This window comes from Aureobasidium melanogenum (assembly GCF_000721775.1).
Source record: "Aureobasidium melanogenum CBS 110374 unplaced genomic scaffold scaffold_11, whole genome shotgun sequence".
Lineage (NCBI taxonomy): Eukaryota > Fungi > Ascomycota > Dothideomycetes > Dothideales > Saccotheciaceae > Aureobasidium > Aureobasidium melanogenum.
In genome coordinates, this window is record NW_024470063.1 from 201,250 (window position 1) to 222,661 (window position 21,412).

General features: G+C 50.4%; 7 protein-coding genes across 7 annotated transcripts; 4 read left to right on the forward strand and 3 right to left on the reverse strand.

Annotated features, from left to right (window-relative positions):
• Positions 1-168: 168 nt before the first annotated feature.
• Positions 169-1,545, forward strand: M437DRAFT_49614 (putative nonspecific lipid-transfer protein, mitochondrial precursor; the record flags this gene model as incomplete). Its single annotated transcript, XM_041021859.1, has 1 exon — positions 169-1,545. The coding sequence occupies one exon, from the start codon at positions 169-171 to the stop codon at positions 1,543-1,545; it is 1,377 nt and encodes a 458-aa protein (XP_040879433.1).
• A 92-nt stretch (positions 1,546-1,637) lies between these two features.
• M437DRAFT_49057 (heavy metal transport/detoxification protein) lies at positions 1,638-1,927 on the reverse strand (the record flags this gene model as incomplete). The annotated part of the gene is made up of 2 exons (XM_041021769.1): positions 1,638-1,789; positions 1,840-1,927. The coding sequence occupies 2 exons, from the start codon at positions 1,925-1,927 to the stop codon at positions 1,638-1,640; spliced, it is 240 nt and encodes a 79-aa protein (XP_040879434.1).
• A 498-nt stretch (positions 1,928-2,425) lies between these two features.
• Positions 2,426-5,004, forward strand: M437DRAFT_75573 (BRO1-domain-containing protein; the record flags this gene model as incomplete). Its single annotated transcript, XM_041026450.1, has 2 exons — positions 2,426-2,433; positions 2,487-5,004. The coding sequence occupies 2 exons, from the start codon at positions 2,426-2,428 to the stop codon at positions 5,002-5,004; spliced, it is 2,526 nt and encodes an 841-aa protein (XP_040879435.1).
• A 2,409-nt stretch (positions 5,005-7,413) lies between these two features.
• Positions 7,414-9,800, forward strand: M437DRAFT_49084 (uncharacterized protein; the record flags this gene model as incomplete). Its single annotated transcript, XM_041021776.1, has 5 exons — positions 7,414-7,548; positions 7,610-8,585; positions 8,637-8,952; positions 9,002-9,231; positions 9,283-9,800. 5 exons carry the CDS (start codon positions 7,414-7,416, stop codon positions 9,798-9,800), a joined length of 2,175 nt encoding a protein of 724 aa, XP_040879436.1.
• Positions 9,801-10,968: 1,168 nt separating this feature from the next.
• On the forward strand, positions 10,969-11,890 carry M437DRAFT_49148 (3-oxo-5-alpha-steroid 4-dehydrogenase; the record flags this gene model as incomplete). Its single annotated transcript, XM_041021787.1, has 2 exons — positions 10,969-11,253; positions 11,312-11,890. The coding sequence occupies 2 exons, from the start codon at positions 10,969-10,971 to the stop codon at positions 11,888-11,890; spliced, it is 864 nt and encodes a 287-aa protein (XP_040879437.1).
• Positions 11,891-14,499: 2,609 nt separating this feature from the next.
• Positions 14,500-16,280, reverse strand: M437DRAFT_32428 (glycosyl transferase; the record flags this gene model as incomplete). Its single annotated transcript, XM_041019233.1, has 2 exons — positions 14,500-15,946; positions 15,994-16,280. Coding segments are annotated over 2 exons (1,734 nt in total), but the record flags the coding sequence as incomplete, so codon positions are not given.
• A 2,730-nt stretch (positions 16,281-19,010) lies between these two features.
• M437DRAFT_66284 (uncharacterized protein) lies at positions 19,011-20,848 on the reverse strand (the record flags this gene model as incomplete). The annotated part of the gene is made up of 4 exons (XM_041024716.1): positions 19,011-19,072; positions 19,186-19,776; positions 19,827-19,914; positions 19,964-20,848. The coding sequence occupies 4 exons, from the start codon at positions 20,846-20,848 to the stop codon at positions 19,011-19,013; spliced, it is 1,626 nt and encodes a 541-aa protein (XP_040879439.1).
• Between the last annotated feature and the right edge of the window lie 564 nt (positions 20,849-21,412).

Below are 21,412 nucleotides of genomic sequence, written 5' to 3' on the forward strand. Positions count from 1 at the left end.
CATTTGTCTCCGCACTCTACGGAGACAAGGCGGACCCGCCTGTATCCGTTACCTACCTAGTAGATGGTCAAAGGTGGAGCTGGCTGCTACAAATAAGCCAGCTACTCAGTTAGAAATAAGCAACACACAAAACAATACCAAAGACAACATACGGAAAACACGACGGCCATGGGCAAGAAAACAAAGGCACCATGTTACGTCCTCGGCGTTGGCATGACCAAGTTCATCAAGCCTAGGGGCAAGGTCGACTACACAGAACTAGGCTTCGAGGCCGGTGTCAAGGCAATGCTGGATGCTCAAATCAACTATGATGATGTTGAGCAAGGCATAGCCTGCTACTGCTACGGCGACAGTACTTGTGGTCAGCGTGTCTTTTACCAGTTCGGCATGACACAAATTCCCATCTACAATGTCAACAACAACTGCAGCACTGGTTCAACAGGACTTAATCTTGGCCGTACTATGGTTGCAAACGGAGCTTCCGATTGTGTCTTGGTTGTCGGATTCGAGAAGATGTTCCCAGGCTCTCTGCAGAGTTTCTTCCAGGACCGAACTAACCCTACCGGCACAACTGTGGACATGATGAAGGCAACCAGAGGCATCACCAGTGCTCCCGGAGCTGCCCAAATGTTCGGCAACGCTGGAAGAGAGTACATGGAAAAGTACGGGGCAAAGAAGGAAGACTTTGCAGAGATTGCAAGAGTCAATCACGAACACTCCAAGCGTAACCCCTACTCGCAATTCCAGGATGAATACACTCTGCAGCAAGTCATGGATGCTCCATCTATCCATGAACCTCTGACAAAACTTCAATGCTGTCCGACTTCAGATGGAGGTGCCGCTGCAGTCCTGGTGTCTGAGGATTTCTTGAATGCTAGACCACATCTCAGAGAGCAGGCAGTCCTCATCGCTGGTCAGTGTCTTGCCACTGATGCAACCTCTCTGTTCTCGCGCAGCAGCATCGACTTGATGGGCTATGAGATGACAAAGAATGCGGCCAAGACGGCTCTGGCCGAAGCAGGTGTTTCTGTGAAGGATATCAAGGTCTGCGAACTTCATGACTGCTTCTCAGCCAATGAGATGATTGTTATCGATGCACTAGGGCTGAGCGAGCACGGCAAGGCACATGAAATGGTGCGCAAAGGAGACATTACCTACGGCGGAAAGATGGTCATCAACCCTTCAGGAGGGCTCATCTCTAAAGGCCATCCACTTGGTGCAACAGGCATTGCACAATGCGCAGAGCTTGTCTGGCATCTGCGTGGCTGGGCCAACAACCGACTAGTCAAGGGCACTACGGCAGCGCTACAACACAACCTTGGCCTGGGTGGTGCTGTTGTGGTTACGGTGTACAAGAGAGCGGACGGCAAGGCAAGTGAGTCTGTGGACTCGCAGACAGTCGGACAGAAGAACGGACTCGGGTACAACCCTGCAGTTGAGGCCAAGGGTTTCAGCAAGAGCCAGGTGAATCAAGTCCGCAGCAAGCAGCACAGAAGTGATTGGGCGCTAGCAGACACTGAGCGCAAGGTGGAAGCGCGATTCTGAGGAAAGGTGGGGCCTGCCCACGGTTTATGACATATTATGAAGTAGCTCAAGCAGAAGGTATCCAACTCCATGGGTTATATGCATCGTGTTGCTTAGACAGCTTGGGGTTGGCCGTCAGCCTCGCCCGAGTTGACCTTCTTGCCAGTCTTCTTGATCTTCTCCAGCACGGTGTTGTAGTCAAGGGAGGGTTCGGTGACAACGGATGCGGTTTGGTTGTCGAGAGAGACGTCGAAGGACTTGACACCTGGTAAAAACGTCAGTACCGTGGACGAGAAAGGGTAGTTGGCCACGGACCGTCGAGCTTCTTGAGGACACGCTCAACTGCGCCGGAGCAGCCGCCGCAAGTCATGGTGATGTTGAAGTTGTAGGTGTGATCCGACATGGTGTTTTGTGGGAGAAAGATGTGTTTGGAAAGCTGAGCAGAGTAGAGAAGGTGCAGAGGTATGAGAAGAATGTGAGCAAGAGGTGAGATTACGAGGAAGGAGGGATGGCGTGCTATGCTGCGTTTCGGACATTTGGACAGGAAGGCGCCAAGCTTGATTACAGTACACGTTCCAGACCCATCATCAGCAGGAGCGATCTTGCACCTGCCACACTTGTGGCTACAGTGCAGTGACTGCAGTCAGCTCCATTACGTGGCAGACAGCAGTCGTTTCCTGAATTGTCCAACTCTGTCCCCGACTGTCGTGCCTGATCAACTGCAGGGTAACTTTGCGTCAACCCCGCGGACAGGAAGGACAACGCGCCACATTTGCATGTCCGGGCAGTCGGGCTGAGCCACAAGTTTCGCGCATGACGGAATAGCATAAACAGCTAAAGACAGTTTTGATCTGTTGCGCACCATCAAGCTCCTACGACCTCGTAGGCCGACTCTTCCGCCATGGCCTCGTACGTTCTACCTCGCAGACACTTCATGTCATCCATCTCACTCACCGAAACAGGAGCAACATCCTACATCTGCCCTTCCGCCGCACCCACAATGTCTCCATCGCCGAAGCCATCAAGCGCTACATCTCGACCAAATATGACCAACACCCGGACATGTTCACCACCGATCTCGAGCAAATAGACCACCTCAGACATGCCGCTGTCCACGCTCTCGAGCCTCATACCAGCGGCGTTCGCAAGCTCCAGCAATATGCTGCCCAGCTCGTCTGGATGGGTGCCAAATTTCCCGTCGACATCGGCCTGGAATTCATCTGGTACCCTGCTTTAGGCTACAACACTCAAAGGCCGCTATCTCAGGACAACATCCGCTTCGAACTTGCCAACGTTCTTTTCAACTTGGCCGCTATGTACTCCCAACTGGCCATGTCGTCCAACAGAAGCACTAGTGACGGCCTGAAAGCTGCCTGCAACTACTTCTGTCTATCTGCTGGTGTCATCTCCCATTTGAAAACGACTATAGTCCCAGATATGAGGACCTCTCCACCCGAGGACATGGATACCTCTACACTGGAGAGCTTGGAATACCTTATGCTGGCTCAAGCTCAAGAATGTTTCTGGCAAAAGGCTGTAAAAGATGGTCTCAAAGATGCTAGCATCGCAAAGCTCGCTGCTAAGGTCAGCGACTTCTACAACGATGCTGGTGACTGGGGCATCAAGAGCGACTCTGTCAGTAGTGAATGGATCCACCACATGAACGCCAAGCACCACCACTTCGCTGCTGCTGCTCAATATCGCGCCGCTTGTGACTGTCTTGAGAAGAGAAAATATGGCGAAGAGGTTGCTCGTCTGCGTGACAGTCTTAAGTGTGCCGATGAGGCTTTGCGTGAGACCAAATACGTCAACAAGGCTGTACAGGACGATGCAAACGGTCTCAGAGCAAGAGTCTCTGAAGACCTCAAAAGAGCTGAGAAAGACAACGATATGATCTACCTCCTGCCAGTGCCGCCCAAGTCTGAGCTCAAAATCCTTGATAGGGCAAGCATGGTCACTGCAAGAGTGCCCAAGGAAGTTTCCGAACCATTGACTATGCTCGGGGATCATGGAGAACTCGGCAAACCACTTTTCTCAAAACTTGTTCCATATTCGGTCCATGTCGCAGCTAGTATCTACGTCGACCGCAGAGATCGTCTGGTCAACAACACCATTGTCCAGCAGCTTGAGGAACTCACTCTCGGCATACACGAACTTTTGAAATCACTTGGTCTTCCCGGTTCTTTACAGGCTCTTGAGAAGCCCCTTGGTCTCCCTCCCAGTGTGGCTAGTCATGCTGAAGAGGTCCGGCAGATGAATGGTATCTACAGGCTCCACAGTGCCATGGCCGATACAGAGAAGCTGAAAAACAGTGACCGGGCAACATATCAAGAAGGTGTAGAGATGCTGCGATCAGAGTCTTCCGAGGATGATGCTGCGCGACGGAAATACGGAACTGACAGGTGGGCAAGACCGCCATCGAACGAGGCATCCCGCAAGCTATACGCTCAAGTCACAGAGATCGACGGTTATCTCAAACAAGCTGGCAATAGCGACAAGCTGGTTCAGAAGAAGCTAAAAGACAACGAGGCTTTGATTCGCCTGCTTGCTGGCACAGATCGCGATCTCGAGGATTATGTTCCGAGCAGTCGACGTGCAACCATGACTACCAAAGTCGAGAGGGAAGCAAACAATCTTCGCGCTGTGCTCAACGACATTGCCCGTTTCGAAAACCGTCGCAAGCGTAAAATCGAAAATGTTCGAGCAAAGGCAAAGGCCGATGATGTTAATGCCGACCTTCTGCGCGAAGCCGCGCGTCTGGAAAGGGAGTACCCTATGCAAACACTTGAGGCGATTCAGTTCGAAAGCTTCTTCGACCAAAGACTAGAGAAGTACACCGCCGACCGCAACGACATCAACGCAGAGAGAACAGAACAAGAAGACCTCCTCGAGCGAGTCCAGCAAGCCAATAGCTCATTCACTGTTGCAAGAAAAGGAGACACCTCAACAAAGGACCGTGAACAAGCTTTGCAAAATCTGGAAAATGCATATTTGGCGTATAAGGAAATCATCTCAAACCTTGAGACCGGCCGTAAATTTTACAACGACCTTGCCAGTATTGTTACACGCTTCCGCGACGATTGCCGGAACTTTGTCTACCAACGACGCGCGGAGTCTTCATCGCTCGAAAACGATTTGAGCACTTCTATGGCTCAGATGAGTTTGCAAAATGCCAATCAGACAAATTTGCGACAACAGAAGCAGCAGGAGACATTGATGAACCAACAGCAACCCCGTACAACTCCACGACCAGGACCACCACTGGCAGCGCCACTGCCTACCAGAGCCAATGTCGCCCCTCCCCCAGTAGCGGCGACCGCGTCGCCCACGCCGGGTATGTGGACGCCAGAGATGGGTATACGGTTCGGGGGTCCCAGCGCTGCGGCATCATCCGTAGTCAACAATGATGGAGCTCCTCAAAAGCCCACATCGCGCGACAACAGGTGGGATCCTAGCACGCAGAACATCCAATTCAGGTAGGCGCATGCTCTTTTTCGGTTGTTGTCCGGGACAGGTTAAGCGTGTGAAGTTAATTGGTGCTGCTTCCGGCAGAGGCCGGAGGAGGCTCATTTAAAGGGGGGCAAGTGTGTATGTTGTGCATGCGGACACATCCGATGAGCCCTGATGTGTTGAGACGAGGGCTTGCGGCCTGTATGCAGCAGCTTAAGTCCTAGCAAACCCTGCAACTAGACGAGTCATTGTTCTTGTACCCAGATCACAAGCGGCTGAAATACTGGCTGACCTGAACTGGAGCATGTTTCAATCACAAGACAAGCGGAATGTCTATGGCAGACTGACATCTCTTGACGGCTTGGTTCAAGTTGCTGCTAATCGCAATCTGGGAAATGCCTCCCTGTAGTATTGTTTCCGGTATCGAAGGGAAGCAACAGGGGACAGCGGTTCACACATTGTACACCGCATCAAGTCTCAGCGCTCTATCCCCGGAGCTAGTTACCAGTTACCAGTTACCAGAAAAGTCGGAGTGACGTTTACCGAGGCATTGGGTCATGGCTTCGTCTAGTCTTGCCTTTGAACGGCGCCTGCTCCGAATTCCCTACAATACATCAACGGCAGCCTCGTTCCCATCCATTTGCTTTCAGAATATTCGGCCGATTTTCGAAGGTGGCTTCAAGTCTCTTTGCCACCTGCTGTTGATATCAAGGTCCACATCCGCGTGCATGATAAACTCAGTATTGCGGATGCCCACTGCTAGCCAACTTGCCACGAGAAATGCAGGTGCTTTTCACGCTAGAATGAGGCTTCACTCTGGCGGCGCAAAGCTTTGAGATGGTCAGCGTCCTGCCAAGAACCAACGTCGAAGAAAGCCAGAGAAAGCCCAATCATCCTGACTCATGATGAACGCAAGGTACGATGTACACACGCAGAGAGCATTGCGGTACATTTGCCATGAGCAGATCTGTATGTCGTGATGAACCAGGTGGTTCAGGGGTTCCCAGACATAGATGGTATCTGGGTTGTACATCGAATTGCCCTTCTCCGTGCAATGCTATATCTTTCTCCGCAGCCCCGTATAGAATGAAGTAAAGACGCATCACAAGGCAACCCCTGTTCTGATACACAGAAAAGTGAAATTGTGATACGTACGTACTGACATCCATTGCTTTTGGAAGAGCCCAAGGCTCAAGCCACAGTGGTGGAGGCATGGTCACCGACTCGTAGACATCGCGATTTGTGACTGCTTGGCTCATTCGAACCACAGCTCTTTCGAAGTATTTCGCTTGCCGAAACTAGACTCTCTTCTACCGGCCAACGCCCCACAAAGTATCCATAGACTTCTGGTTTGACACGAACTGAAGCCGATACGTGGTTTACTAATCATGTATACGACGACCTGGCGAAGACCCCAGCAGGGTGCCGAGTCCCTGCACAAGTAGCAAAGAATACCGATGATAGTGACTGGCCACTGGATGACAGTGTCGCAGCAGAGACAAGACAACGGAGACAAGGACAATCGCCAGACCGAGGCCCTGTCTCCCCCAGGCTCACAATCCAAACTCGAACTCAAACAAGCCTTGTATGCACGGATCAGTGGCTGAACGGCGGCGGCGCGCCGACACCCGAGCGCAAATCACACCCAATTTTTGCGTCACCACCATAGGATTTCGCTGTTGCGTCTCCGATGCCTAGGCAATTGGAACGACCTTCGATATCGTACGGAGTCGCAAGCGGACTTAAGATGGAAGAGTCGGCGGATCAGCAGTACGCCAAGTGGACAATCTTTCGTCTCTGATTCTCTAGAATTCACAAATCGGCAACCTCGGCGCCCACCAGCCACTAACACCACACAACCTTACCCTGCGTCCCCAACTTTTCGCTCGCAATTCGAGTCCAAGGTTGGATTATGCCAAGCTAAGTCCATCAATTGTGTTTGCGCCCGGACTCTTTTGTCTGGTTCTAACTGCTGCTATGTGCCAAGGGGAGAGCGTTACGTGCCCTTCGAGACTTGTCCCATCTTTTGTGTCCATATTTGTCACCGGCGATCGTGCGCTTTGGTAGTAGTATCTCGCATGAGTGATGTGCAATTCTTACTCGGTCGAGGCTATCCACTCCTGTTTATCCGTACGCCATGAACTAAATCATGGCCAAGCCTTGACATGGACCTACCCTTATTCCCACAATCTTAGCATCCGTTCGTTCTTATTCAGCATCGTTCAAAGGTTGTCCGGAGTCAGGTCTAACTCCATAAACTCACCGTCGCGTCCTTCTTTTTGTCAATTTACCTTTTCTGATTACTTTGCCTTTATTCTTGTAACTTTCCACTTCCAAGCCTGCTCGTCTTCCTTTCCTTCAGTCCAATTGTTCTTCCTTTTGTAGTTCTACGTCTCAAGCGTGTTTCCCACTTCCACCGATTCATACCATTGACCTGTTATGCCCCCGAGAACAATCCTCCCCAAAGATGAACAAGGTTCAAGCGACGGATTAGCCAGCATGGCACCTCCAAAGTCGGCGAAGCGGAAAGCCGTTTCTTCTGCCTGCATTCCTTGTCGCAAACGAAAGAGCAAGGTCAGTCGCATCGCATCATATTTCAGTATTCAAAGCTCTTACTGATTCAATTGTTTTGCAGTGTGATGGAGGGCTTCCCTCATGTTCCACCTGTATGGCGGTCTACCGAACAGACTGCAGCTACGACCAAGACACGGACCACCGACGCAAAGGTGCACTTCGAAAAGATATAGCATCACTACAAAACAAAAATACCGCGCTCGATGTCGTCATCAATTCCTTGTGTGCTCTTCCAGAGCACGAGGCCACTGCATTATTTCACAGTCTTCGTCGGGGCGAAAGACTCGACTCCCTAGCCGAAGCCATCAATGCTGGAGATACCGAAAAGCTGCGAACGTTGGATACCGACCTCTCTGGGCCAAGCGGACCTCCAGGAGCCACATTTCATACGCAAGCTCCTTCAACACGAAACGAATCGTCACGCAGTCCGACAGACGCAAAATGGAACGATGCAGGGAACCAGAGCGCAGTGACAGAAGGGTCATCGTCTTGGTTCCGCGTACCTCAAGACGCCGAGTTTGTGGACCACCTACTCAACCTTTACTTTTCCTGGAGTCATCCATTCTTTTGCTTCTTCTCCAAAGATCACTTCCTGCGGGACATGTCTCGAGGTTCGACCAAGTACTGTAGCGCTATGCTGGTGAATGCGGTGTGCTCGGTTGCTTGCCAATACTCAGACCGACCTGCAGCACGCGACCGAGCAGGAGACTACTTCTTTAGCGAGGCACAAAGACTATCTGAGAACATTGGCGCGGCAGAATTGACGTCTGTCCAAGCTCTGGCGGTGATGGCTGTCAGAGAGGGTTCTGCAGGCCGTGATCACATCAGCTATCGCATGATTGGAAGATCTGTACGTCTTGCTATGGAAATGGGCCTCCATCTGGCAGAAACTACGGCAGGGGAGCCAAACTTGCGGTCCAGCGAGATGGACATTCGAAAGTTGACATTCTGGGGCGTCTTCAACTGTGAGATGATCTGCTGTCTGGCATTGGGCAGGCCATCTTCAATACCCAAGAATGCTATTGAGATTGATAAGCGTAGGTCATGGACATCTATTGATCTTGGATGACTGCTAACACAATTTGCAGCTATGAACTCGGAAAAGTTGGATGCACTTTTCTGGCAACCGTACGAAGACGCCAACTTGCCAGTCAGTCCGAGCGCTGTGCAGCCTATGAAATGCCTCCTCTTCCACAGCATTCAGAGCAAGCTCTCCGAGATGATCAATGACATCAACCTCAACCTTTACGCACCCAGAGAAAGATTCACACCGCGCCGACTGGCGTCAGCATATCATCAGTACCAAATGTGGTACAGCGAGCTGCCTGAGATGTTCCAGCTTCAAAATACTGCAATGCCGCACGTAATCGTGCTTCACATGTACTATCATCAATGCGTCTTGCAGTGAGTATTCTCTTGGGAAAGAACACGGAATTTTGCTGACCACTTTCAGTCTTTTCCGACCTTTCATGAAGCTCGACCTTTCAGACATTGGACTCTATCCGCGGGAGCTGGCGACCTATTGCGCCACAGAAATCTCAAAACTCATGAATGCGCTCCGCGGAATGTATGGGCTGAGAAGAACGTCTTTGGCCGTTAGCCCCATCCTTCTGTCGGCCAGCACAGTCCATCTCATGAACCTTCCCTCCCAAGGTGCAGCAGTGCAGCTCACCCAAGCAATGCGTAAGTTTGCCCCTGAGTTCATTCCCCGACGGGATGCTGACCCCACCCCAGAGGACTTAGAAACGATGTCTGTGAACCACCGTTATGCCTCGTGCTGCTTGGAGATAATCAATCGACTGGCAAACCAGTGGGGTATCAGATTACCTGAGGCCACTGCCAACTTAGCACCCTTCCGATCTCCAGAACCTGGTCAAGCTATGCCCAACATGTCTCTGTTCTTCACCCAAGCAACACTCAGCAATGAGTCTTTGGAATCACTTGTCGCCCCTCCCACCCAAAATCTTAGACACGACTCTGGTAGCATGTTCGAACCATCCTTTGCTCCGCATAACATGCCAATCCTCCCGACAGGCAGTCAATCATCCTTGGGAGCAACATCACAACACAGCATGCATTCTACCCCAATGAACACCACCCCGGTCCAGGCACAATCGGCCATGTGGCCATCATTCCCACCTCAGCAAATGTCAACACCAATGCAGATACAGTTACCGCCAACAGACTTCCCCATGCTGAACGTCGACTCTTCAGCCTCGTTTGGATACCAGAACTACCAGCAACCCCGATGACTACCTTGGGTGTTCGCTTGAGATGAAAGCAGGGCACCCACCAACAACATTGAAGGACAACAGAACGAGGACTTTCGGTTCGGCCAACTTTAGTACTGGTCCGTATTGCAAAACGCAGGCTGTTGCACAATGAGGGAGGCAGAGTGTCTTTGAAGCTCATTGCAATGGCTCAGGAAACGATTAGATGCGATCCATGCTATACCCATTTCTTGTACATACAACAACTTTTTAATTATACCAACTACATAGACGACGACCCGTCACGAAAACTCAAAAGCATTTACTCTTGATCAATCTATCTCTTGTTCAATATGGTGCATTGCTGATAATCTGATGATACCGGTCACATCCAATTGCATCGACTTCGGAGCCAGTTGCTCCTTGAACTGATTTCTCATCAAGCAGCACAAGACATCGCTTAGAGACTTTGCATCCATCACCTTGCCACTGTATGTCACTGCTGTCACGAGGCGCTTAGATCCATCGATACAGAAGGATCGACATAGTATGCCGTTCCACCCACCGTATGCCGTACAAGGAAGGCGTAGAAACAACATCTTGGCCGTTCGAACAAGGTTTCAGAGCCACAAAAGATCTACAAGGCAGAGGCTCGGATGATGGTCATCCGGGTTCGCCTTACCCGAGAGCCCTGCCAAGGAGATGTGGCCAAGAAGAACCACTCTCATGACTCGGGTCTTCGGGTCTCTAGCTGTGGCAAAGGCAGACGCAAGCAGCGGTAACTCCGACCAAGTCACCGAGCTGATAGGATCAACGAGAAGCTCGGGACTGAATGCCGAGCAAAAGGCTGGGCATTTGTTTGATGCAGATATGCAAGTGTTTCAGCTGAGGGCAAGGATTGGCGATGGTTAACAAGACCGAGCATGGCATTCTGGATTGCCATGATATTTTTTCATTCTAGCGGTGTTCAACAAGATGCAACCTGACTCTTGCCAGTCTCCCAGACCTGCTGAGAGTATCTTGGAAACGATCGTGTTGGAACGAATTCCTTGAATCTGGCGGTCTTTCGCGGTTAGAGCGGAGCGCGAATGATGACGACACTGGGGGAGCTCTCGCGAGCTTCTGCGACTTTGCATCTGACGCGACGAGATCGTCCAAGGTCGACCACTTCCTCCATCCGTACACAAACAACAGACTGCCGGTATCAGCAATGGTTCTCGTTCCGGGTCTGCTTCCGCCTTCGCGCGAGAATTGGGTTATCATCAACAACCTCTGGCAGTTCTTTCCCGTCGTAACCGGAATCCAATGGCTCGTTGACTACTACCCTCAAGGCAAGACATCCGTCGAGTCGCGCTTCAATCTCCCTGGAAAATGGGCCTGGGCTATCATGGAAGCTCCGGGCTTCATCACCCTGCTCTACAACATGAATGCGCTGCCTGCTGAGCTGGGTCTGGGCCCGCTGCCTTGGGCCAACTGGACCATGGCTGGCCTCTACGTGCGACCCTCCTCCGTCCCGCTTTCTTCGTACCTTTCAGCTAACATGATCATTCCAGACTATCCACTACGTCTACCGCGCCATCCTCTCGCCGCTCTGGCTCAACCCGAGCATGTCTCCCATCCACCCTCTAGTCTTCGTCTCAGCTCTAGCCTTCAACCTCGTCAACTCGCTCTGTCTCTCCGGCTGGCTCGCCGGCTACGGCCCCACCACCGTCTACGACTGGGCCGGCCGCCTCTACTGGATCGAAGCCGGCCTCGTCATCTGGGGCTGGGCTCTGCTCGGCAACATCTTCCACGACGACGACCTCCGTGAGATCCGTCGCTCTGCTCTGCGTCGCCAGAGAGAACAGGCTAAGAAAGACAACAAGCCCATCGAGGGTGTCGAGAAGCTTTACATGATGCCCAAGAATGGACTTTTCCATTATGTGCTTTTCCCTCATTATCTTTGTGAGTGGTTTGAGTGGGCGGGCTTCTGGATGATTGGGGGTTTGGGATGTACTCCGGCCAGAGCTTTTCTCTTTAATGAGATTAGCACTATGTTGCCTCGTGCGCTGCAAGGAAGACGTTGGTATATCCAGAAGTTTGGCAAGGATAGGGTTGGCAACCGTAAGGCTGTCATTCCTGGTCTGATCTGAGTTGCTGGTGTGCGATCACGATTGATGATTTGACTCAAGGTCTTGATTGACCCACGGCTGCTAGGTCTGTTTGAGGAGTCTGGTAATCAAGCACGTAATCTTTGAATAGTACTAATAATCATCATGCTTTGCTATTTCTCGGTCATACACGATATCTTTAGCCATCGCGATGCAACCCTTACGCTGGGATCGCTCTCAGGTATGAACGCTGTAGATGTTGAACAAACATAAACACGCACAGTGAAATGAGCTTCAACAATTGGGGTTGTGGTCTAGTGGTATGACATCTTCTTAGCATTGCTTACTTGTAAGCGATTCTGAGTTGGAGAAGGTTCTGGGTTCGATTCCCAGCTACTCCACTTTTTGTTGGTTGTCTTGCTATCCTGTGTTCTGTGTTCTGAGGTTCAGTGATGTGATGTTTTTTTTTTTTTTAGTTACGGTGATGCACAGGGTGGAAGAATTGGCGGTGGTTTTACTGAGCTGGATTCGATTGAGGGAGAAGCAATGTTGGTGAACCAATTAGTGACAGTCTTTTGCATCTTTTCAAAGCATTTGATTATCCTGTTCACGACTGCCTGGTACACCCTGCTAAAACATGTCATACAATCGTTTCGAAGTACTTGTATCAATATCTGACAATTGAGACAGTTGGTTCAATCAACCAAGCTTGTCTTCGCAGGCTTCACCCACATCCCCCAAAGCAGCCATGCAAAAACCTTCGGCCGCAATCCTCTCACACACCCAAACAGCAAAAAATGGAATCAATCATTCTCCGAAGAAGTTCTGTTGCGACAACAAAAGGGATGAATATAGGTAGAAGATCAAAACATTGATGCCGCTTCTGTGGATCGAACACAGTGCCTCCAGAATACTCTTGTCGGTGAACAAGAACGGACAGAAGTTGACTTCAGTCTGGCGCTCTCCCAGATGAGCTAAAGCGGCTTGTTAGAGTCAATCCGTGCTTGGCATAATTATATCCCTCATCTCTGGCAGTAAGCGCTCCACGGCTTGACAGCGGTCTTCCGGCTTACCTTTACTGGGTGGTAATGGTATTGCAAAGGAGTAGCAAATGTATCACTATGTGCTTAGGGTTCTGTTTGCAAGCAGACATCATTCCGAACCGTAAGCAGGTTTACCCACGCTTGGTCAAAACAGCTTGGTAGCGATCATGTAAGTCTTACCAGGACATGCTGGTTTTACAAAAATCGTAAATGATTATGGTCAATGAGGAGTCAACACGATTGTCTTTTGACACAATGATGATCGCGGCCATTCAAATAGGCACCGAAATACTTCCTGGTATGGTCAGATGTCATCAAAGATGCATGTTGCAGCTGTAATTCGAGATTGTTTGTCGAAAAGAGATGCTGTTGGTACCACCCTGTCGACATAAATTGTCACAAGACAGAGCAAAATGCAAATTGAGATGAAAATTGGATACAAGAGACTGTCAAAGAGCTCAGAAAAAGAAGCTCTGCCAGACATGTGCACCCTATGGAGACCTTCAAGTGTATCGACTTCTGTCGTATGCCAAAGGGAGCTCCTGAGCTTTGATTAGGCATATAATGGCAGCCGGTTAAGCAAAAAGAATGCTAATGATTGCTAAGCAGTGAGAGATCAGTCGAGTATCTAGGGTTTCGATATGCGCAGACATCGGCATCAACTTTGTTGACCTCCTATTCCTAGACATCCTTTGTCGATGAGAGAATAGAGGGAGTTGTTTAGAACCTCCTCGAGCAGGCAGATTATAAGCATAGAGCGTGATTTGTGAGCCGAAGATGTGATGTAGGACAGAAAGACATGTGCGTGAAACATCGAGTTGAAAAGGAAAAGTACAACCACAGTTCGCCCCTTGCCGAAAGGATTCATTGAGATACAGGGGAAAAATTGAAACCTGAAGATCGAAGAGCATCAGAATCGAAGAAAAAAAGAAAACACAAAACAAATCCAGTCAGGACTTTAAACAGAAGGGATACACTGCGTGGAGAATCTACTACGATATACCACTCTTCCTACACCATACTCTTCGAATCTTCAGTCTTCCCCGAGTTCAACTTTTCTAAATCATACAATTCATAACCTTCATCCTCTTCATCTTCATCCTCTTCCTCTTCCTCATCAATTGGAAGAGCGTAAATGGGAAATCTGATTTCTGGAGCTGACTTGGGCACGACTTCTTCATCTATCAACACTTCAACAGCAGATACAGTGCGCGGATTTAGTCTTGACTCTATGACAGCCAATCTATCCATTAGTTCCTCAAAGCCAGGAGATGCGAAGTCGGCAGAGTCGTGTTGTGAGCGAGCGAGACTTGTGGAGCGGCGGAGAGAGGAAGACTGGATACTGGGTGAGCGTAGACTTCTGCTTGAGTGACGGTCTAGAGACTTTGCGTCTGAGCGTCTGCCTCTGCTTGAATGACGTTCTAAAGATTTCGCATCTGTTTTTTCGGGCGTGGTAGTGGGTACAAGAGGTGTTGAGGGATATTGGCTTGGTGAGATGGCTTCAGAGGTTTGAGTTGGTAGTCTTTCGATCTTGACGGAGGAACTATTGCTTCGTCGAGAAGTAAAGCTCACACGTTCGCCTTGGAGTCTGATTGCCGGAGTGAAGACCTCGGGTTGCTCGGCTACTGGCGACATAGGCTGAATATCGAGTTTAGGACCCAAAGCCGTGACTGTCATTTTACGCTCAGTAGGTCCTGAAGGTGTTTGTTCCACTACTGAGCCTTGGGTTTGGGCGCCTACTGCTGTGATGGTCATGCGTCGTCCCTGATCGGCTAGAGTATCATGCTGTTCTTCCATTCTCAGCACTACATCTACTGCTTTTTCGTCTTCAACGATTTTCGGGTGGCGGCGGGCAAAGTATTTTGCGTATTTGTAGAGAGACCAGTAGCAGCTGCCTACATTGACCAAAGTGAGCACGACTTTGTAAGGCATGTAGTAGAGATAGAGACATGTAGATCCCACTCTTTCCTTCTTCAGCCTCAGATGCAACTCGTTGAAAATGACGACGTTGAGGAAGTACAGCACAAACGTGCCTGCGAACAAGTATCCGAAGAAGGCAGGACGTACGATGATCGAAATGGGAAGGACAAATGGCGACAAGAGGTACAACAAAGTCTCATAGACTTCTTGGAACACAAACAGCTTCGCTCCTAACTCCCAGAAGCCGAGTTTCCAGGAACCTAGAATATAAGCCATGTTGTAGTATAGTCCATTGACGAAGAAGAAATTCCAGCGATGAAATCGTTGTTTAAATATCGTCATTTCGCCAAAGCCTCCTCGTGCACCTCCAGAACTGAAGAAGACCGCACTTGGTGTTTCCGTCTCGATAAAGACAGAAGTACACATTGTGATCCTGGAGCCGAGTTGTCGAGCCACATGACCGAAGAACCAGTCCTCAGAGACGCTAAAACCAGGGTGTTTGTAGAATGTTTGTATCAGGAAGTCCCGGTCCCATAAGGAGATAGCTCCATGAGGAAAAGTTGCACTACCGACATATCCAGCTAGGGCTCGCTGAATGCCACTGATCTTGTATTCCAGATCCTGCGCTTGTTGACATAAAGTACCTCGCGATGACTCTGGTCCCACAGATTTGATTGTGTATCCTATACATTTAATCGTTGGCGTCATCCTGTCGCTGACGATGGGAAAATTTGGCGGAAGAGCACAATCGTCGTCAATGAGCAGGACATTCTTGAAGCCTCGAGCGGCGTAGCATCCAACAAATTGAGCTACGATCTTCGAGCCGACTGGCGACCAGACATGGTTGACTCCATACGGGCGGCACACAACTTCGGTATCGTCGAGGGGTGTTGGGCTGTTTCCGTTGGCGATAACAAAGATGTGTGAAGGTGGAAATATTTTCAAGGCTGCTTCTAGAGTAGGACCAATAATCTTGGCGCTCTTGTAGCAGGGTATCATTAGTGCTGTGTTGTGAACGCCCGGTGTTCGAGTTGGATCGATATTGTCAAGATCAACAGGCATAGGCGGGTCCTTCTCGAAGAAGACAAGGAGAGGAGTATAAGCGTAGATAAAAGCGATGCCGATTGTAACAGCCCTGCATTTATCAGTAAAGTGAGACCTTGTCATATACCCACAACATACCAGGTACCGGCGACCGTGAATTTTCTGTCGAAGACCCAATACAACCAGTACACGGTGCCTTTCCAAAGCGGTAGTCCTATCAGAACAAAGTAGACAAAGGCGACAAGTATGAGGTAGAAGGTGTATTCAAAGAGTCGCATGGCCCATTTGCTCCTTTGTAACTCAACACCTCGCTTCTTTGCCTTCTCGTAAACGTCGTGAATACTACTCCTCCGTATTGCCTGTTTCACATTCTCAACAGTGTCGAGCACAACAGAAGCAGAGCGCTGTACGATGCTCCCTTTACGAGACACATCTGCTGTAGATCGTCGAGGTCTTTGTGTGCTAACTCGGATCTCGTCTATATCATGCGAATAGGTTCTGTCTTGTAGTCGTAACGGATTTGGATGGGTGGGGCTTGGTTCGTCCAGGCGGACTTTCCTTGAGACGCTTCTATCTGAAGAGGTGCGTCGTTGTAGTCGAGGACCCTGTGCTCCAATGGAGTAGTTGCCAAAGTAGTCATTTGTGGTCGCTGGACTATGGTCTGCCGTCACTCTTCCTTCTGTCACAGTGGACAGGGCATGTTGTCCTCGATCTGTTCGGCGTGGGCTCGGCCCTCGGTTTCTCAAGTTCGATTCAAAGTTCGGTTCAAGGCTGGTCTTGCGAAAATCAAGTTCGGGCCTAGGCGCTGGAGTGCGTGCCAACTCGGCGATAGAGATACTGGCTGAGCGGGCGAGTATGCGATTTGTTTCTTCATGTAATTTCTGTGCTACTTGGCGTACATCGAAGTCGTTGCTTGTGCCCTGGTTTTCCACGCTCTGGAATTGATTTATGTGCGATTCGTAAGGGCCGGAGTTGAGCGCGTTCAACAAAGTCGATGGTACGATAACGTCGGTAGCAGGGTTGATCGAGGATGCCCTATCATCTCGACCTCCATCTGTACTTCTAACTCGTTGGTCTATAAAGGTGGACGTATTGGATGAACGCCGCACCATTTCCGAATGAAGTGTCGCTTGAGAAGATTGAAAAGTACAAACGAGTAGTGGATCAGCCTTGAGGGTAGAACGAACATATGCTCAACATCTCTCTTCGCTTCCTGGCCCACAGGCTGAGGATACCACGAGTACCGTTTCCAGCCATGATGCAAGGCGTCCAACTCGATAAGAAGAGCATAGACGGGATCATGTGCAAGTGGCCATAGTGAACCAAAAGACTCGACTTTTGCTCGACCATCTTCGCATGATTACCATCAAAGGCGCATATCGAGATGACATATCGGAATTCTGATTGGCACAAGTCGATGGCTTGCAGGCTACACCTCCAGATTTGGTCAATTAAGGTTGATCTGGTTGCAAGGATGAGAGTGGGTACAGGAAAGAGCTCAGTGTAGGGCTTCGACCACTTTGGTAAGCCAAGCACATAGATCTGACCCGGCTGGATGGTCGAGATACTCAGGGACCTGTACTTGGTACATGTCAAGACCCGAGAGAGCCACCGAGCGATCAAGATCACCCCAAGCTAATTATCGAGAGGCTGAATTTGGTGGTCGACCCGTGACGATATATCGGTGGGTCTGATGCATGAACGACATACTGACGTTCTGAGATTCGCAAAAGGGAACTGAGCTGGCAGAAGTGCAATTGGTGCATAGTCCAAATGAGGATTAGAACGCGATCAAAGACGGCATGACATGACGTTCCCGTGGTTGAAAGTGCGGCTTCAAGATTGGCGCACGTCGCTGCTTGTCCGAAAACTCAACGAATCGATCTCGTTAATTGTCAAGCATGCGATGCATGGCTTTGAGAGAGCAGAGAATGACCTTGGTTCTTGAAACATACGATGCGTTATGCCGAATGAAAAGAGCCCATGTCATGGACGCATAAAATCAGAGGTCTTCATCAACGCGTCGGCAACGCGAAATCTGGCAGCAGCGCACGAGTCAAATTGCCAGCGGCAGCCACTACTTCCTCATCTTCAACCCTTTGGCTACCATATTTGATCTTATACCGGATCATCCGAGACTATGTCTCGGCTATTGTTTTGACCTTCGGTCTAGGATATACTGTGATTCAAGGATCTGTCTGATCAAACAACCACCATACGCTCTGAATTGAGTCCCGAAACGAAAGAGATTCATGACCACTAGATGTGCACGAACTGTTGATACCCTGCGAGTGCTGTCAAGGCCGACGCAAGGCACACTCTTCTGTCAATACTTCATCAATATCACAAAAGAAGAGCGCAACAAGAAGCAAAGAAAGCAGCGCAATGGCAATGTGAGCTTATGCACGCTACCAGACGTGTGTACCTGCAATATAAAGTCCATGGGCACAATTACAATGCTTATGAAAACCGATCTCCAACAGCATTGAACCAAGAGATCATCTTCAGTAATGTCGCAGGAGTTTTGTCGAGAGAGACGATCGCTCTCGAGCACAACATCGCAGGCTTACTTCAGACACAGCTAGAATAGTTGTTCTTCGGATGGCAGAGGTCAAGTGCAACAGTATGACCTTCTCTCGAGTGGCTCTTCCTTTGCCCTCCTTACTCACAGAAGAGCATGGCTCCCACGACATTGCCTGTCAGTTCAGTCTCGATAGGACTTCTGTTTCTTTTTCATGAAAATGCTCGAAGGCGCATTTGCGATGCCCCATCGTTGTTGGAAGACATTATATCCTAGAGTTCATTCCTTTGTAAGTGATTTTAGAATTGGTGACTTGCCCTTATCAATTTGTGCTCCTTCACACGTAGAATAATGCAATGCTATATTCTTTGTTCCCGGCCGCGCGAAAAGATTATTGCAGACATAATTTGTATCGTAGATCTCGTTACTTGCTTGGTATCTGAGAAAAATAAACAGAAAAAGTAGCTGACAAAAGCACATCGCTCCTACACTTGCGCCTCGCTTCAGGATAAAGGATTCAAAAAGTCCAGCTTTCTCATCCTTTCCGTGATAGATATTCAAATGAAGAAGATTGTAAAACCTCGCCACGAATTTGCAAACACCTCGTTGTTGCCGTGAAATGCAGAAGATCAACTCATGAAAGCGTCGCCATCATCATGGCAATCTTTCTAGCCTGTCGTCTCTCCTTATCTGCCGCTGTAAATGACGAAGAATTAGCCGAGTGTTACAAGTCGAGTTTGCGGTCCACGCAGGAAAGGACAAAAAGGGACACACCGATCACCGCGCAGACCTGACAAGCGCCATCCTACCTTTCCGATCCTTTTCCACACGGATGACCTCTCTCTTGGGGCTCTTGTCCCGCTCGACATATTCCACGATTTCTCGATCCGGGCGACGTTCTCTGTACTCGACCATCTCGTAGCCGGTCTGTTGTGGTTGGGCTATGACGATCTGACCGTGGTGGTGCTGTTGGGCTTCGCGTTCGAGACGGAGAGCGCGAGCTTCGGCTTCCAAGGCGCGAACTTCGGCATGCACATCACGACTGTGTTCGCGGCGGCGTTCGGGAAGCACGATGGTCATGGGTTGTGGTTGAGGCGGAGCAGGTCGAGCGGGCTCCTGGATGTAGATGGGAGCAGGGGGTGGAGGGGGCGCTTGCTCTCTGATGTAGATCGGAGCCGGGGGAGGGGCTGGAGGAGGGTCGCGGATATAGATAGTTTGTGGTTGAGGAGGCGGAGGAGCAGGCGATGGTTGGCGGACTGTACGAGCAGGAGAGCTGCGGCGAGTACGAGCAGAGCGGGCTGGGGAGGGAGCGCGAACGCTGGGAGGGTTAATCCACTCGGTCTTGAGGTGCTCGAAATGCTCTTCAGCTGGCGGGTCGTCGTAGCGGTACGTCTTGGTTTCTGGTCTTGTCAGTGATTGTGAGGCGTGCTAGTCAAGACATTGGACGTACTCGGCTCAACCTTGTACTGTTCGCTGATGCGAATCACTTCGTCAATATGCTCTTTGTCGAGAGCTCGCTGGACGATGATGAAGTCGTCCTGTTCCTTGTCAGCTCAGACCAGATGATGGAGTTCGACAGAGCCTTACCTCCTCCTCGAACGGATAGCCCAGGTTGATGATAGCCTCCTTGCGTACCAGCCTCTTTGGCATGCGGGTCTTTCCTTTCTTGCCAATCTTTGGCGGACTAGGGCTACTGCGACGACTGACTTCGGTGAAACTGCTCTCGCTGCTACTGCTACTGCTGGAGCTGCGATGTGATCGTCCGCTACGCTTGGTCGTCGAGCTACGAGCATCACTTCTTGCCCTTTCACGGTTTCCACGCCTACGGTGGACGCTCTTCTCGCGCATGATTTCGACATCACGGTACGAGTCTTGAGGAGAGTAATCTCTGTATCTCACGTCATCGTAGTCTTCCTCATACCAGCGGCCAGGGGGTCCGCGTGATGGTGAGCGACGTCGCGGAAGAGGAATGGGGACGCCAGGAGGGATGCGGTACTCGTCTTGCTCATATCGGCGTAGAGGCCGACGGTCGAAGGTGTCAAGACTGCTCTGTCTCCTTTGAAGACCTGGTCTGGGGACATTTCTGGTCTCGCGGAATTCAAATTCGCGGTCGACAATTGACTTTCTTCTGTAGGGAGCGATCTGGAGGTCGGCAAGTTCGCGAGGGTCTCTGTCGCCAAAGAGCTCACGGTCTGAACGACGTGGTCTAGCAGCAGGGCCATAGTAGTCTTCGGCGAATGCGTCTCTCTCACGTCGTGGAGGTGGGCCTCTGTCGATTCTGTCTTCTATACGGATATCTTGGCGACCATTACGGTCATGCTCGCTGAAGCGGAAAGTCTCGCGTTCTTCGACGGGGGCAGGAGGTCTACGTGAGTAGCGTTCGAAGCGGTCGCGGTCCCATCGTTGGGCTTGAGGTTCCTCTCCGTAGGCAAGGTCGTTGGCAGAATGGCGACCGTACTGCGAGCGGGACATGACGAACGATGTCTTTGACCCTGACGGGTTGTTTGGTAGAAACGGTTGTGACTTTGCTGGTACTGCGGGGTGGCTGGGGTGTAAGCTTCACAAGTAGAGAAGCCTGACGAATGCTGTGACACGCCTTTTCTTTGAGGTCAATATTCTTGTTTCTTGTTTCTGAAGTTGGACTTTTCCTCAAGACAGGGCTTGCAGAAGAGAAAAAAAGGCAGTCCCCTTGAATCAAGAAAGTACGCGACGAGGAAGATGCGGTCCAAGCTGCACGTCGGCGCCCAAAAACCAAGGCGCAGTCGCCGAACGTCATTCAGCCCAAGGACGCCCAATGGTTGATCCCGTCCAACCTCCTTGTCGTCGAACTTGATCCAATCGCTCTCATGCCTTACTGCGACTCTTTGCCTTGTTTCCTGGTCTGCGGATCTCGCCTCCTCTTTCTTTCTTCATGACTTGCACACTTCCGCGTCGCACATCCTGTCTGGGCTTGTCTTACGACACCTCCATGCTGAGTGCGAGCTTGTCTTACCAATTCTCCCGAGGTCCTCATTAAGCTTGGAGTTGTTTGAATAT